The sequence below is a fragment of the Delphinapterus leucas genome, chromosome 5 (assembly GCF_059928025.1).
Source record: "Delphinapterus leucas isolate spDelLeu-1000000601 "Yukka" chromosome 5, BTC_Dleu_Yukka2, whole genome shotgun sequence".
Taxonomy (NCBI): domain Eukaryota; kingdom Metazoa; phylum Chordata; class Mammalia; order Artiodactyla; family Monodontidae; genus Delphinapterus; species Delphinapterus leucas.
In genome coordinates this window covers 109953209-109971099 of record NC_143133.1, presented here as the reverse complement: position 1 = coordinate 109971099, position 17891 = coordinate 109953209, and the positions used below count along the sequence as shown (strand labels likewise).

At 41.2% G+C, this 17891-nt stretch overlaps 1 protein-coding gene across 2 annotated transcripts in view; it reads right to left on the bottom strand.

The window, feature by feature from the left end:
* NR3C2 (nuclear receptor subfamily 3 group C member 2) overlaps positions 1-17891 on the bottom strand; it is a 382407-nt gene that overhangs the window by 35432 nt on the left and 329084 nt on the right. For both annotated transcript variants that reach the window (XM_022599666.3, XM_089912397.1), the window contains exons 7-8: positions 7711-7841; positions 1871-2028 (exon numbers count right to left, since the gene is read on the bottom strand). In XM_022599666.3, the coding sequence (XP_022455374.1) occupies positions 1871-2028; positions 7711-7841 (289 nt within the window). The remainder of the gene's footprint in view (positions 1-1870; positions 2029-7710; positions 7842-17891) is intronic.

Below are 17891 nucleotides of genomic sequence, written 5' to 3'. Positions count from 1 at the left end.
AAACTTCTGGAGCGATGGATATGTTTGCTGTCTTGATTGCGATGATAGTTTCATGGGTGTAGACATGTGTCAGACTTCTCACGTGGTATGCGCTAAGTATGTTTGGTTTATTTTGTATCAATTATACCATAATAGAAAAAATACTAAAAAGACATTGATTGCCTTGGGGGATTTTGCAGCAAGTCATCATTTATGATTTGGCAACTGTTCACTGAGTTCCTATCTTGTGCCAAGCACTGTGCTGCACTAAAACAAGCCAGCAGAGGACGGTTTGACACCTTGACCACTGGTGCAGCCTCCGAGGGTTTCCGCTGCCCTACTGTGCTCAAGGCACGGAGATCCCGAAAGGCTGTGGATACACAAGCTTTAACTTCTATTGTCAGTCTCATTACATGTAAATTGCTTCAAAATGCATCATCTCTTTTCATATGCTGTGATAACACTTACACACTCACTTTGAAACTGCGCTTGTGCCTGCCCAATCATTTGCACAAATGACAGAATTCATCAAGAGAGAATCACACCTGCTGTTCCTCCGCCCCCACCCCAGCTCCACTAAGAAGGACTTTCAAGAAAACCGACAGGAGCGAGTAACTGTGCTGCTTGTTCTCGGGTAGGTGATCCTGCGCCACGGTCTAGTTTCCTTTACTTCCTCTTGTGAGGGCTGTGGATGGCATCGTTTGCTGTGTTCCCCAAAGTCCTGTAGACCATCATTTCTTATCCCTGAGATTTTCTATTAAGCCATGCTTTTAGGCCACTAATAATTAGCAAAACTATCTATCGCTCTATTCACCTTGTGGAAATTTGACTCTTATTGTATGAAACGTTCAGAGAAAGCAAAGGCCAACGTGATACGCACAGGGTCTTCAGTGTAGAAACCCTGGAAAGTGACATTCTTTTATCAACCAACCCACAAGGCCATACCATTCCACCGGCATAAACAAATCTCTAAAGGATGAACCATTATTTCAGTAGTAATACCATTATAATATTGGTCATCAAGCCTGTCAACATTGTCCTTAACAATACAGAAGTACTTGAAAAGGGGTTTCTTACCCAAATTACATGGGCTGAACTTGGGCAATAAATTTTCCAAAAGAAAGTAGGAAAACCTTCCAAATATAAAAAAGCTAAATTAGCATGACCGTGTATAACTTTTTTTTGAGCCAGAACTAGAGAAACTGCTTGCAAAATGAAACAAGAAGCATATTTTAAGTGACATAACAAACCAAGTTATCCAAGTCAGTATTTTGTAGAAACTGCTAACCACCACTACATCTGTAATTGAATAAATTAGAAACCAGCTCAGAATTTACTTTCCACATTTACACAAGCCAAGAAAGGTGACTCCTACGAAGAATACTGAACATAAGATCCAAAATTTGGCAACAAATGAGATGGTCCCAGCTGGCCCTGGACCACTAATAATGTTTTTGAAAGATTGGGTTATTAGATTAACAGTTGTAGAAGATGGACTCTATTTATGCAATGTTAAAGCAAACATTTTCATTAACCAAACAGTTCCTAAACTGCAAGCAGAAATGGGAAACTTGATCTGACACCTGTAGCAAATCTGAGGGCCTTCCCTGGCCCAGAGCTCAGGCTTTGCCACCATGGTGCACATTTCTCTTACACTCCGCTCAGGGTGGGAAAAGGGCCACACTTTTTCCTTTACATGAAGTTTGTTTCAAAGGTATTCTGAAGAAACGCTTCTTTCCTCCTGAGTTTTCAACTCTTGCTGCCTCCCGTGGATAACTTACCCCTATTCTTCCCAAAGCCTCGAGAACTTTCTCAGCTCTCCAGTTGCTTTGGGTCCACAGTGTGTGGCTGTGGATCCTTCATTTAACAGGCACCAAGAGCCTCTACTTACATCATGCATGGAGTCAAGAAGTTTGGTCAGTTGGTAGAACCTCTGCCAGCTCTGCCCGGAATTGTTGGGACACTTCGTTACCATCTTCCTCAGTTCTTTGATGTAATTTGTCCTCATTTCTTCAAACGCAGCCTGGCTTTTGAGGCCATCCTTTGGAACTGTGTTGAAGGAATACCGACATATAAGTTCCCAAGTTGGAAAATAGCTTTAGCATCCTCATAGTTAAATGGCTATTAGACTATTTTGAGGTCATGAGGCTCACACTTTGAGATTGATACTGAATCTCAATGATTACATTTATGAATAAACACGGCAGCTATATGACGGTTAACCTTTGTACACACACATGTACAAAAGAATAATAACTGGTTTATTGGGTGTATGTTATAATGCACTTTGTTTATATTAGCTTGCTTAATCTTGACATCAGTCTTACAACATAATCATTATGTTATTCTCATTTTACAGATGTGGAAACTGAAGACTGGAGGTTTAATCACTTGCACAAGGACACAATAAATACATGGTAGAGGAAGGGTATAAACCTAAGTCTGTCTGTTTCCAAAGCCTGTCTCTTAACCACAGTGCTATACTGTCTTGTGGTCTGTCATCAAAGTTTTTATGAATCCCAACTTGCCAATACCTCAGACATATGAAAATATACTTTGATTTTCCAAGACAACTGGAAGAGCAACAGACAATCTAAGCTGGGGCTGGAATTAGAAAGCAACATCTTCATATTCCAGTTCCAATGTCAAAGACACTCGGGGAAACCTGACATCTACCAGGGGCAAGACAGTGTGTGGCAAAGAAGCACTTCCCATCCTCTTTGTTCCAAGAGCACATGACCACCGAGGCACTGTCATGTGACTGCCCAGACCTGCTGGCAGGTCTGTGCACTGGCTTGTGTGTGTGACGGGTAACAAAACAGTGCTCTGCATACAAGGCAAGATCAAAAGCTTTCGAAGAGAAGAAACCACATTCATCATTATCTTCGATAAGATAGAAAATTAAGGGTTATGTTTTCTTCTTTCTTTGTATGGAGTGGCTGGCTTTCCTAATGAAACAAAAAACATCTCACTAAAAATAAGACTTTGAAATTCAGCACCTGGAAGGATACGAGTGTTTCTGTGACCTGAAAGGAGATGCTCTTTCCCAGGACACATGTGAACACACTTTATGGAGAAGGGGGTGCACCAGGGTCTGTGTTATGCGAAGAGATGTAGGGCAGAGTGTAAGCTACAGGTGTCCCCTTTGAAAATCTACTTACATGTTTGCTTTTGTTCACTACAGCCAATATGTACTTATGCTTATGCTTTAACTCTGAAAAATCAAATCACTTAGAACTTTCCTTTTTGGATGATGAAGATAATAAAAACTCAACTTGCGATAACAGAGTCTGAAATTGCTCTTACTCTCACTTCTTAAGTGCACATCCTATTTGCTAATTTACAATAACTGGTATAAATAATAACTTACTTGGGCCATCAGCTCTTTAGAATGGCTGAATATGTTTTTGAGTGTTACATGTAACCCTGGGAGCAGGAATACCACTGTTTCCAAATAAACCCTGTTGTCCTGTATAAAGATACAGATTATCTTGCAAATTAACTTCCCATATGATGTTAATAATCTTCTCCTTGAGTTTAATTGTTGAGGCTTTTGATTTGTCGTTTATCTAAGTCTATTTTTTGTGGGGAAAAAATAAATCCCTAATGGCCACTGCACAAATTCCTGAGGCTGCCACAATATTAGTTGTGGTTTAAAATATTTGACATTCACGTTCAGAATTAAATATCATCCATTATGTAACAGTTTGTTTTTCTTTGCAATTAAACCCTTGTTGTAAAAGTATAAAAAACGTAAAGCAGGATGGTAATAACCAGGACGTTAATAGTGAAACTACAGATCCACTTTCTACCAAAACTTTAATGTTAACCCAAAACGTTCCAAAAGAAACTGAAAGTTTGCAAGTAAGTGCCTACACTGCCCACCCACAGATAAACATTTATTTTTTTAAGTTTCAAAATGTTATGGAGTAAACCTTTAGTTTTTCAGTATAGATACTCATGGATGTCATACCTTAAAAAATTATCTAAAATTAGAATGGAGTGAATACATTTCACAACTGTATTTCAATGCTATTTGGTATAGCTACTAAGATTAACCAAAAGCCTTCATATTTCTGATACCTGTGTTATCAAAATTCTCAAGATTATGAACAACTTGTATCAAATATTACTTGTATTTTACTGCTGTGACTGAAATATATTGTACCAGTTTCCCAGCCAGATATTTTAGAAGTTGAAACAAACCCACAAAAAAAGAGAACTTAGGCAAAACCTCAAATTTTGGAGGTCTGCCCGGATTTTCTGAATTTACTTATTAAATGCAGCAGGGCTCCTGGAAATCATCCAAAATCTATGGGCTGGAGAAGAGCAAAGAGGCAACTGGGTGGGAAGATGGTCTGCTTTCCTCTGTGAGCAAAAAGAACATGATCTTCTCTTGATGTCATTGCTTAGAAACTTTCCTGATACACTGGACATCAGGTGTGTCATTTAAGCTTCTAAATAAGAAGAAAATTTTTCATACGTTCTAACACAGGTTAGCAAAATAGGCTTGCAGTAAAATAAGCTGCAGTAAAATTCTTTACTTCTGTTCTGCTTTTTGATTTTGCTTTTTCTGCATCTACAAAAATCAGCCTTGAATGTACTGAGCTACTTGGAAGCTAATAAATTAATTCAGGGAGCTTCAAAGTGATATCAGAATTGATTATAGGCTGACTGATTAAATGGATGTAAAAGGATAAGACACCAATTACAAGGAGTGGTCAAAGTTTACAAAGGATTAGTATCACACGCATTTTAGAAAAAAATTAAATTCTATCACCCATCTGATATACTTTTTTTTTTTTTACATTTTTCTAAGAGTAATGATTAGTGACATAACTTGGAAAGGGGAATAAAATCACTGTCTCTGAATTTCAAGAGTACATTTCCAGGGAATTCCCTGGCGGTCCAGTGGTTAGGACTCCGTACTTGCATTGCTAAGGGCGTGGGTTCAATCCCTGGTTGGGGAACTAAGAGTACCTTTCCAAGGTTATATTCCAGAAAGGATAAACTGGGAACCTCAGAAACCTTGAGGAACACTGGAGCAGGGAGCTAAGCCTGGTTCCACTGACCCTGCGGACGAGGGGCTGCAAACACAAGCTCCTGGCTGTGGGCTGAGTGTACAGGGAGGAATGGAGGGACCGGTGGGGCCCACGGTAAACTGGGGACAGCATGGGCTGCCCTGCACAACTGGTCAGTGAAAATCAAACCAGGCAAAAGGCCAAAAGCAACCTGAAAAGCCTTGCCGGCCAAGTGAAACACAGCTGGGAAGTGCTGACCCCACCTCCCTCCCATAGCCTGCTCTCCCTCCAGTCTCCCTGCTGCCCTCACCTGTCACGGCCTGCTTTCCACTTCCTGCTTCGGGCAGAGCGGGAATCGCTGCGAGTAAAGGCCAAGGCCCTGGGTTTGAGTCCTAACTCCCCAAGGAGGCTGCACAAGTCACACCTGCATGCCTCTGTCTTATCCACTTTAAAACGGAGGGCTACCCATCTTGCAGTGTTAAATTAGATCATAGATAAAAACTCTTTGGAACCTGAGAGGTGTTAAACGTAGGTGGAGCAGGTACTGATCCGCATCTACCACTGCCTCCCTGCTTCCTGTTCTACCCGTCTCAGGCTTCAGTCTTCCCCAGATCCAATCCTCCCTTGTTGGAAACAGCATCTCTTCTTATCCATTCCATCCTCAGTGCTTGGCTGTTGATGCCACTTCCTTGCACGTGACTCTACTGAAAACCGCCCCTTCTCCCAAGCTGCTGATTCCTGGACCAAGGGGAGGGCTGGGTGCATCCTGGATGCTCTTTTCAGCTTCCAGGTGGTCGCTCAACAAACTCTCCTCCTTTGAAGTCCTCGCCACTCACCCCGGCGTCCTCGGCATTCAGGACGTTTCTCCGTTTTCTCAGTGGCCCACAGCGCTTGGCTCTGGGATTTCCTCTCCATCCTGTCTCTTGCTGTCATTCCCGGTCTCACCCTCATCTGATGGGAGCTTCCTCAAATTCCTTCCCCTCTGTTTGAAAAGGCCTGTGCCGTTGTCTGTGGAAGAAGCGCTCAGCATCCTTGCCAAGGCTAATCCTGCCCTCCCTCGTCTCTTCTGGCACCGTCTGCCATCGACTTCTCTCCTCTCATGCTTGGTTCCAGGCGCCTAAAAAAGCTTCCCATCAATCTGCAAGTCCCTGGCAGTCTGGCACCTGCCTGATGCCCAATGGTCAACCCCACTAGGCTTCTGTCAGCATTCTCAGCTTTCCCTGGAAGCGATGCCATTAGTCATGCCGCTTGGGAAACCTTGAACTCTTGGCACCTTCCCAGTTCCCCTACCTCCCTGACAGTTCTGTCCCTGTCCCTCAGCCGCTGCCATCCTCCTTTCCAGTAGCTCAGTGGCTCTTTCCTCTTCTTTCTGTGTCTCGGCACCCCACTCGCCATTGGACTTTCATTTTCTACAAGGATAATTTCAAGTTTATATCTTGATACCCAAACCTGTCTTCTGAGCTCGAGTCCCCCAGTTTCCCCCTCTTTCAGCCTCTCTATGAGAAGCTACCTCTGACAATTAGCCCATCCCAAAGAGAAGTCATTTTACGCTCCACAAAATCTGCTTCAAGTCCTGACGTGAACGCATTTCTCTTCATGGTACCACTGCCATCCGAGTCACTTCGCTGCACTCAAAACCTAGGTCACTTCCGACCCAGACTATTTTTATTTTCCCTTCTTGTCAGCTGCCAAGGTCAACTCTGCAGTGTATCTTGAATGCGTTTGGTGCTGTCATCATAGCATCCACCATTATTTTCCAGGCTGTTATTTCAACAGCCTCACAGCAGGTCTCTAGGCTTCTAGTCTGGCTCAATTCTCTGTCTGGCTTGGCCTCTCTCCCTCCCTGTCCCATTCCCTCTCATCCAGTTTACTGTCAGATACATGTTCATAAAGCCATGAAGGATCCCTTTGGTCATGTCACCCTACTGCTCAGAGCCTTTGGTACCACACTCCCCTGCTCGCCTAATAGACACCAGTTGTCTTCAACAGGTGGGAATCTTCTGGCCCAATCTGCATCCCAACCTAATTCCCCACTTCTCCCCAATCCAATACCACCTGATGTGCCTTGAAAAATTTAGTGGATACAGAAATGAGATAAAAAATTTAAAACATTAACAGGCAAAACAATTCCCGAGAACTAAGTGCTATTGCATGGGTCTGCTTCCCACCCTGCCACGCTCGCTCGTGCTGTGTTCCCCAGCAGGAAGGCCAGCTCCTGCCTCAGATTCAACCCCTCATCCTGGCAAAGCTCTCTGAGTTGCAGCTTCACCACGAATCCCTCCCTGATACCCAGAACTGAGCATGCGCTTCTCTTCTCTGAGCCCCCAGAGAAGAGCCCCCTCTTTATCTCTATCACGGTAGATAATCCCTTTCCACAATGTATTAAAACTACCTTGGAATTTATCTTACGGTAAAACTCCCTGAGGGTGGAGACTGTGCCTCATTCATCCCAGTCGTTCCTGAATTGCCCAGTCCCACCATACACATAACAGACACTTAACAAATCAGATGGATGAAGAGATCAAGGCAGATGCTCTACCCAAAGCTTCATACTCTGCGAGTAACTTAGTTCATCTGACACCAAAGCCCTCCGCCCACCTCCTCCTATTTTTTTTTTCATATCGACTACCTGACCCTATAAATAGGCAACTCTCCTAAAGGGGAGATGATGTGACAATGTAGGAAAAGGGCCAGGTGGGTGTCAGTTTACTTGTGCTCAGCAGCAGCAACACTTTCATTACGGTGTATTCCTCAAAGGTGAGCTGCAGCCGGACAAACTGAAGGCTGATCTGGTGCATCCCCTGGCAAAGCTCATACATGGCAGACTGGTGCATCTTCTCTCTGCAAAGGAAAAGCAAAGATGTCTGAGAAGGCAATGTCCATGATCAGACCCAGACTGGCGGCCCAAGGCAGCCTGATGAGAGATCTGAGTCAGATTTCTCATTTGCTTTTGGCTTCAACATGGAGCAGAGGTGTACTTGCAAGGCAAGTCAGCTGCCTTGCATGGTGACTGGTAAATTGCTTATAGACCAACCCTGTCAGGCTATTGACTTGTCCATTGGGAGAATGTGTCAGAAGCACCGAAACCAACCTTTCTCAAAGCGTGCCATGATTTCATTTTACATCAAGAGTGACAACAAGTGATGGTGGCGTGTGTGATCGTGAGATTGTCCACCAAGCAGAGAAGCTGCTGTGATGTGGGGGGAAGCCTGGACATGCCTGTTCCTCTTTGGCCAGTGATCCCAAGCACTTACTATTTGGAAGGGCTGTGTTAGATGCTATGGATGCAGGACAGTGATGAAAAGTCTTATTTCCACACGGACCCCTTTATAGAGGTCGTGAAACGTGTCCGTTAACTCTTTGCAGCAGCACATTTCAAAAGGGAAATCAGACAACATTTTAAAAGATTCCTCAAATGGAATCTCTCCAGTACAGGGAGAAAGTGATATGGGAGTTGGTGTGATACATACACGTGTCCATTTAAACAGCCAACCAAGCTACTTTCTCCGCCAAATCCAAGTGTTTCCATAAAAATCCACATGATTTTACGACAGAACTCATTATTTTCTCTTTCCGTGAGAAGGAAGTAAGGCATCATTTAGTGGTTCAGATATTTTTCCTCAAAGTAATAAATCTTTTGGGAGGCCCTGGATAAGTACTCTGTTATGATGACCAGAATGAAATTAGTAAAAAAGAGTTTACTAGTGGGAAATGGGAAAGGACTTGACAAAGGCTATAGACACAGAAAAGGAGGTCACGATGGCTGATCTATTTCTATGAGTGACTGAACCAGGTGGGTGTCTGTAGCAAAGCAACCCTGCGATACCTCTTCCGGATGCACTCTTGGGTTCAAATGGCAAAAATCTCTTTTATCCCAAGTCTGAAAGACATTTGTAAAAAACCCATAATGGAACACATAGCATTTTGCTTGGTATTATTGCTATATGTCTCTCCCTTCCCATAACAGGCTAAGAGATATTGTTATCATTTTTTAAATTTATTTTTTTATTGAAGTAGAGTTGATTTACAATGTTGTTAATTTCTGATGTACAGCAAAGTGATTCAGTTATACATATATATATTCTTCAGATTCTTTTCCATTATAGTTTATTACAAGATATTGAATATAGTTCCCTGTGCTATACAGTAGGACCTTGCTGTTTATCTATTTTATATCTACTAGTTTGTATCTACTAACCCCAAACTCCCAGTCTATCCATCTCCACCCCTCTCCCCCTTGGCAACCACAAGTCTGTTCTCTACGTCTGTGAGTCTGTTTCTGTTTTGTAGATATGTTCATTTGTGTTGTATTTTAGATACCACATATAAGTGATATCACATGGTATGTGTCTTTCCGGGAGCTATTTTTAATTAAGGAAATATTTTTAAAACACACACACATACACACACACACAGAAAAACAGCAGAAGCCTATGGACCTACCATGCAGAATTAAGAATAAATGCTAATATTTTTGCCGTATTAGCTTTAGATCTTTATAAAATAAACACGGCCGAGTTGAGGCCCGCTCTGTCTCCCTCCCTGTCCCCATTCATCTTCCTCACTGAAGAAGTGAACCACTCACTTTGGGAGATTATTTCCTCTCAGATGTGTATACTTTACACACACGTATGTATTCATAAAAACAGCACACAGTACTGCTTGGTTTTATGTAAATTTGAAAATAGATATGCATGTCCTTCTGCAACTTATTTTTATTCAACGTTGTGATTCTACGACCTATCCATTTTCATACAGGTAACTCTAAGCAAGGACATTTTCCCTGCTGTGAGTTTCATCGGTTTGAATACAACACAGTTTACTAATCCATTCCACTCCGGATGGACACTTGGGTTTGTTTCCACTTTACCAGTATTACAGATGATGCCCAAGGGACATCCTTGGGCACTTCTCTAAAATACAGGACAAAAATAGAACTGCTGAGTCATAGATGTGTGCACATCTGCTGCTTTCATTCCAACCAGTAAGAGACGATATGTCCTTTTATTCCACATGCCACGAATACTTGTCATTAACCAATTAGAATTTTTTTTTTTTTTTCGCCATCTGATGGGGGTTGAAAGGGTTATCCCACTGTTGCTTTTATTTGCATTGCCATTATCACCAGCAGGCTGAGACATTTCTTCAAATGTTTTCTGACCATTTGGGTTTCTTCTTTGATGATTTGTCTCTTCATATCTTTATCCATTTTATTTAAAGCTTTTTTTCCCTCCTATCACTAATACCATCTTTATTCATAATATTTTTTGCCTTAAAAATTTTGTCTGATGATCTTTCCTTAGTCCCTCCCTCCTCCCTTTCTTCCTTCTTGTCTCCTTCTTTTGCTGTCTCTTTAGAATTTGCCTGGAATGCCCTTTTAAAAAATCCCTCGTTTACAAAGTTCCCACATAATTATATATCACACATGTATCTTTTAAAGAGCAAAAAGCTGGATTAAAAGAATCTGAGAGTCTTTGTATTATAATAGCTCAGTTTAATCTGTTTTCATTTATCATGATTACTAATATACTTGGATATTTTTTCCACCATTCAAACTTTCTCCCCCCTCCTTTCGTTCTACTTTCCTTCCTTTTATTACATGGATCCAGCTTACAAAATTAAAAAAAAAAACCTCTTTGCTCATCTATTGGGATTTAGAAGATACACATTCTATTTTTACTCTTAAAATAATTATCAAGTTATGAACTTGCATACTTAAAAATCTAAAGTTAATCAATAGCTTTTCCATGAGAAACTGAAAAGATGTCGAGTACTTTATCTTTGGTCCACTGCTTCCCATCCTGCATCTTATTCCTCTTTAGTATTTAAATTTCAACTTGTTTTCAGATCACCCTTGAAGTCAGTCTGTCTCTCTCTCACATCCACACCCCATGTCTGTTTAGAGTTACAAACATATTTCTCTCATCACCATTGCTTTTTGCACTCCACTCCGTACTACTGGGTTCAACTGGGTTCTTGGTTTGTTTTAACCCAAATGATCATGGGTCTCCAAGAAGCATTTTATTCTCCCCATGATACCAGCAGCAACAACAAAAGCTAACATTTGTACAGTGCTTTATAATTTAAGAACTTCCATAGAGCTGGTCCCTACATCTCTGCAAAGTAGGAATTTGTGTTAATTCCCAGTTTTACATATGAGAAGCCTGGATTTAAGCTATCGGGGGACACACTCATATATATATTTGTAATTCTTTCAGCAGCGGTCAGTTGCTGAATGTTCAAATCTTTCAGTCTTGATATGTTTGAAAATGTCTTTATTTCACCTTTATTCTTGAATGATAGCTTTAACACGTTATAGATTTCTAGTGTGACATTTGAAGATAATATTCCATTACACCTGGTCCTTCACTACTGCTTTTGGGAAATTTCTTGTTAGTCTAATTGTCATTCTTTTACAGGTAGGGAATTTGCATCTTCTCTTTGGTAGCTTAAAAAAATTTTCCTCTGTTTATATTTTTAAATTTTTAAAATTAATTAATTAATTAATTTTTGGCGGTATGCGGGCCTCTCACTGTTGTGGCCTCTCCCGTTGAGGAGCACAGGCTCCGGACGCGCAGGCTCATCGGCCATGGCTCACGGGCCCAGCCGCTCCGCGGCATGTAGGATCTTCCCAGACCAGGGCACGAACCCGTGTCCCCTGCATCGGCAGGTGGACTCTCAACCACTGCGCCACCAGGGAAGCCCCTCTGTTTATTTTTGACGTCTGCAGTTTCAATATGAAGGACGGAGGTGCAGACTGATTTTTATTTCTCTTGCTCAGGACTCAATGTCCTTATTTGACTTGAAGATGCAGGTATTTCTTAAGTTCTGAAATGGTCTTAGATATTGTTTCTTCAAACATCATCCCCACCCCATTCCTGCTATTTTTCCTTTTTGAACACCTGTTAGCAGTGTGTTGGGCCGTCTCACTGTCTTCCACATTTACCTCCCTTTTATATTTTCTTTTTATCTGTCTGCACTGCATTCTAGATAGTTTTCTCAGATCTATTTTCAATAATTTTTTTTCCTTTTCTGTGGCTAATCTGTTTAATGCCTCCAGTGTTTTCATTTGGATGTTTTTAGTGCCTGGGTGCCTAGAAATGCTCTATTTGGTTCTATCTCAAACACTTCTGTTATTTTCCATGACAGACTTCTTACTTTATGGTTACTACATCCCCTTCCTCTAAATTATACCTTACCTATTCTATCTCTAAATACTTTTAACATGTTTATTTTATAGTTTCTTTCAAATGTTTTAAATTCATTTTGGGGGGAGATGCTCATATGCCTATCTAACATGCATTATTTTGGTATATATTGTTTTCTAGGTGAATCCCAGGGGCGCTGTCTTGTGGAAGGGACTCTACAGGAAGTTTCAGCATTTATAACTATCGGGGCACAAGCATTTCACTGGATCTGCCAGTTTTGATGCTAATTTCTCAGCTTAAATGCTTTTTGCGAGACTGCGTTGTTTAAATTTTAGACTCCACGCTTGATGTGGTGCAGGCTTGTATTTCTTATTTCTTTCAGCTTCCTTGCTATGTCCCTGGGCTGGCTGGCTTGCTGGGTTTTACTGTCCTTGTTAGTAGACAGTGAAATCTTTGCAGAGCCTGGCTTTTTGCAGGGGGCTCCATTTCATGCCCTGGTCTTGCTGGAGTCTACATTCTTGCGTCCTGTTCCTGTTTGTGCTCTAATGCACGTCCCTAAGGCATCTTTCTACATCCAATAGTCTGTGGGCCACGTGTAGCTTTAACTCCAAGTTAAACCACTCTAGCTGTGAATTTCCTGTTCTTAGACCTGTTTTTTTTTCTTTTCTTTTGAACTTGGTTATATAATTAAGATTTTTTTTAATGCAAAATTTCTATGTGTTCAGAGGGGGAAAAAGGCTCAGTTCACTACCACCATTCTGATTGCTAACTAGAAGCATCTTAAAGGCAGGATCCATGTCTGACTGACCTCTGTGAACGTCAAATAGAGTCTGATAGGCAAGTGCCATGTGTCAATATTTGCTCAAAAGTCTTTCATGAGTGAATGAGAGAGAAGGAAAGCCTAAAGGAAAGAGGGCAAGTGAGAACAACAAAGTGAACTGCAGACACACAGATGTGCAAGCTGTGGATGATGATTGGAGAAAGGGAATACTGAAAACTTACAGAAAGTAAGATCAAATGGCTAAGGAAACAGATACGGTATTTGTGAAGTTCTCAAAAAGTTTCTCATACTACCAAATGTAAAATAGACAGCTAGTGGGAAGCAGCCGCATAGCACAGGGAGATCAGCTCGGTGCTTTGTGACCACCTAGAGGGGTGGGATAGGGAGGGTGGGAGGGAGGGAGACGCAAGAGGGAGGGGATATGGGGAGATATGTATATGTATAGCGGATTCACTTTGTTATAAAGCAGAAACTAACACACCATTGTAAAGCAATCATACTCCGATAAAGATGTTAAGTGCTCGCTTCGGCAGCACATATACTAAAAAAAGATGTTACAAAATTTTTTTAAATAAAAAAAAGGGGAGAGATTTAGATTGTAAAATTGGTGAAGTGGCTTGCAAATCTGGACACCCGTGGAATATAACACAACACGCACTTGAAGCTGTGCGGTTTAGGAAGTGCACTTCTAAGCATTTGACCCCTTCATCTCCCGTGTGCGGGAGGCAGAACAGGCAGCCTTGGCTTTGCCACAGCAGGGCGTAGAGATGCACGGCCCATTGGCCCCTCAGCGTGCTGGCTTTGGGAGCCTGGCATCGTGTCACTTCTGAGATCCAGGCTTATCACGTGTGAAGCGGGGAATTAACACGAATTCCTACTTTGCAGAGATGTAGGGACCAGCTGTATGGAAGTTCTCAAATTATAAAGCATGGTACAAATGTTAGCATTTGTTGTTGTTGCTGATATCATGGGGAGAATAAAATGCTTCTTGGAGACCAATGATCATTTTGGTTAAAACAAACCAAGAAATAATCAAATTCTTCTTTTTGTTTGTTTTTTAAATAATTTCTTAGAACCTACTCATGATTGTGGGTAGTTTTTTTTTTTCTTGCGGTACGCGGGCCTCTCACTGTTGGGGCCTCTCCCGTTGCGGAGCACAGGCTCCGGATGCACAGGCTCAGTGGCCATGGCTCACGGGCCCAGCCGCTCCGCGGCATGTGGGATCCTCCCAGACCGGGACACAAACCCGCGCCATCGGCAGGCGGACTCTCAACCACCGCGCCACCAGGGAAGCCCGATTGTGTCTTAATAAATTGCTGTCAGGCACACTGAAACCTTTGGAGGAAAGGCAGTGCATTTTAATTAATTAATTAATTAGCAGTGATGGGTCTTCATTGCTGCGCACTGGCTTTCTCTAGTTGCAGTGAGCAGGGGCTATTCTTAGTTGCAGTGTGCGGGCTTCTCATTGTGGTGGCTTCTGTTTGTTGAGGAGCACTGGCTCTAGGCACACGGGCTTCAGTAGTTGTGGCACACGGACTCAGTAGTTGTGGCTCGTGGGCTCTAGAGTGCAGGCTCAGTAGTTTTGGCACGTGAGCATAGCCGCTCCGCAGCATGTGGGATCTTCCCGGACCAGGGATCAAACCAGTGTCCCCTGTGTTGGCAGGCGGATTCTTAACCACTGCGCCACCAGGGAAGTCCCTAATCGAATTCTTAAAATGACTTTTCAGGAAAATAAGACTGTGTTCTTGCTGTTATTTCTATATGCAGGATGGTAAATAAATCAGGAGAGAAACTGGAGAGGACTCAGATTTTCAGGAAGGCAGGCGTGACTTGCCCAGAGTAGAACATGAGAACGAAATGCCTCTGTGTCAAAGTGTTTCTGTTATCAGATGTGTTAGCAAAACATCCACACACAGATGAAAGGTTACTAAAGAGAGACCTCAGGTTCCACTTGAAAACAGATTATAAGGTTAATGTGTAACAACACACCTAAAAATAAAAAGCACTTTTTTTTCACTTCAGTAGGAACAGCATCTCTTCAACTCTTTCTTGAGAACCTCTATGGTTTTCAGAGCTATTACTTACGGAGTGCCTACCATGCCCAAATTTAAATTTCCTCTTGCTAGTTCTCATAATGCCTTGTGCAGAATCATTCTCATGTTCATGACAAGAAAATAATTTAGGTATATGATGTAGCCATGGACCTAAACTCAGGTTTTTTACTTCAAAACTCATGCCTTTTCCTCTCTCCATGCTGCTGGCTCAATCATTTATAGCTCTATCCTCCAGAGTATCTCTTTACAGCTATAAAGAGATATTTGGAACCTCAGATGTTTTGCTATTACATTCACTCATTTGTTTATTTTTTGCTCACCATTATGCAGTAAGATGTTGTGTTTTTCAAATTCCATTGCTGCTTCCACTGCATGAAATTGAGTTCTCTAAATGAAGAGTACTGTGTCCTCAATATAGCTTAAAATTTCAAGAAAATAGGCCATCTTAAAAACACATTTTACTTCACATCATTTTTGCACAATTAGACTAAATGCACAGGAATGCACATCCAAAGAAACTGAAATAAGGACAATCTTTTTGGCATGATACTGGGATTAATTGTGCAACATTACTTCGCAGAAATACTCTTCTTCGCGACGTGCTTTTATCCATTTAATAATCTTACTTCATTTTGAGTAAAAAAAATATAAAAATACCTTGGTATTCCCAAGATTACCTTGGGAAAGAGATGAAATTTGTATAATGCTTCTAGAAAGTAAAAGTAAACGCAAAATTCACTCTTAACAGTGGGCTAATATGAAGGCAGTAGGATTTTTTTTTTTTTTTTTTTTTTTTTTTTTTGTGGTACGCGGGCCTCTCACTGTTGTGGCCTCTCCCATTGCGGAGCACAGGCTCCGGACGCGCAGGCTCAGTGGCCATGGCTCACGGGCCCAGCCGCTCCACGGCATGTGGGATCTTTCTGGACCAGGGCATGAACCCGTGTCCCCTGCATCGGCAGGCGGACTCTCAACCACTGCGCCACCAGGGAAGCCCTAGTAGGAGATTTTTGAGATAGGAAATATCCCTGTATTAAAGCAAACATCAGACCTGAAAAACTGACAGTTATCAGTCTCTACTTCTGTGGACATGTCATCGACTTATAAATATCATCTCATTTGCAGGAACAGCATAAACTCCACTTTTAAATAAATAAACACAACAACCAAAATGGTCATAGAGATCCAGTTCCAATTCCAAAGACCTTGGGTTAAAATCCACGAAAACGACAGTTCTAAAATATTTTCAAAGACACTCTTCAAAAAAGAAGAAAAAAGAATGAAAGAAACATTTCAATAGTTTTGTCATTTTCTTAAGCTAGCAAACCAATTTTATTCACAGCTACAACTTCAGCTGGTCCTCTCTTAGGACGTGTTACGCTAAACTGCAATCATACGATCATTTGGAAATAGTTTTAAAATATTAAATTAAAAGAATCTAATGTCTCTAAACCTGATTCACCTGGAATAAAAGTGAATAATCAAAGAATTAGAAAATACTTTTTTTCCTGGTTTTTGAGAGAATTCAGGGTTGGAATTTATTCTCATAATAAGAGTGAGAATTAGAAAAGGGCCCATTAAAATCAGAGTGGGAAGGGCATTCACAATTTAAATGATCTGTATGCTAGTTGCCTGCTTTTGACTTAGTAGCTAAACGATCTGAACAACTTGTGTATCTACAGGACCCGTGCGCTCTTGCCATTATTATATGTTAACAGTGTTGCCCTATTTCACATTATGAGAATAGTCCACTGAACCTATTGGCCAATGGCTGTCAGAAGGAAAACTCCTGTTTCAGTTTTCAAGTACTGGCTTACCAAAACACTACTAAAAATGTATTTGAAAGTCTTAGCTATTCAGTTTTCTGGAGGTCCATATTGGAGGTAGCTGATTTAGTAAATTATTGCCCCAAACTAAATACATTCCTGGAATCATATTCATGTTCTACTCTGATAGAAATAGACATTTGATAAGCCCAAACCACAACACATTCCAGGTTATGGGTACCACAGGACTCAGGAAATCTAAGCATTAGCCTGAACACCTACAGGGACACCTCATGCTGTGGCCGTCTACAAGGAGAATGCAAGCTAACTTCAACTTAAAGAATCTCTGCAAGAACTGAAAGCAGGCTCTTGTAGAGATATTTATACACTCATGTTCATCACAGCACTATTAAAAATATCCAGAAGGTGGAAGCAATCCAATGTTCACTGATAGATGAATGATAAAGTGTGGCATATACATACGATGGAATATTATTTAGCCTTAAAAAGGAAGGATATTGTAACACATGCTACAACCTGGATGAACCTTGATGACGTTATGCAAAGTGAAATAAGGCAGTCACAGAAAGACAAATACTGTATGAGTCCATTTATCTGAGATACCTAGAGTCGTCAAATTCATAAAGACAGGAAGCAGAATGGTTGTTACCAGGGGTTGGGAATAGGAGGGAATGGGCACTTGTTTACATAACAATGTGAATGTATTTAACATTATTGAACTATACAGTTAAAAATGGTTAAGATGATAAATTGTATGCTATAAGTATTTTATTGCAATTAAAAATTTTTAAATCAAAAAACAGAAAATATTTCCAAATTATATGACAAATAAAGGGTTAATGTCCAAAATATATAAACAGCTCATATAACTCAGTATCAAAAAACCAAACAACCCAATTAAAAAATGGGCAGAAGACCTGAATAGACATTTTTCCAAAGGAGGCCATCAGGCCATCATGGCTATAAGGTACATGAAAAGATGCTCAATGTTGTTAATCATCAGAGAAATGCAAATTAAAACCACAATGAGCTATCACCTCACAGCTGTCAGAATGGCTATCATCAAAAAGACCACAAATAACAAATGTTGGTGAGGATGTGGAGAAATGGGAACCCTGGTACAC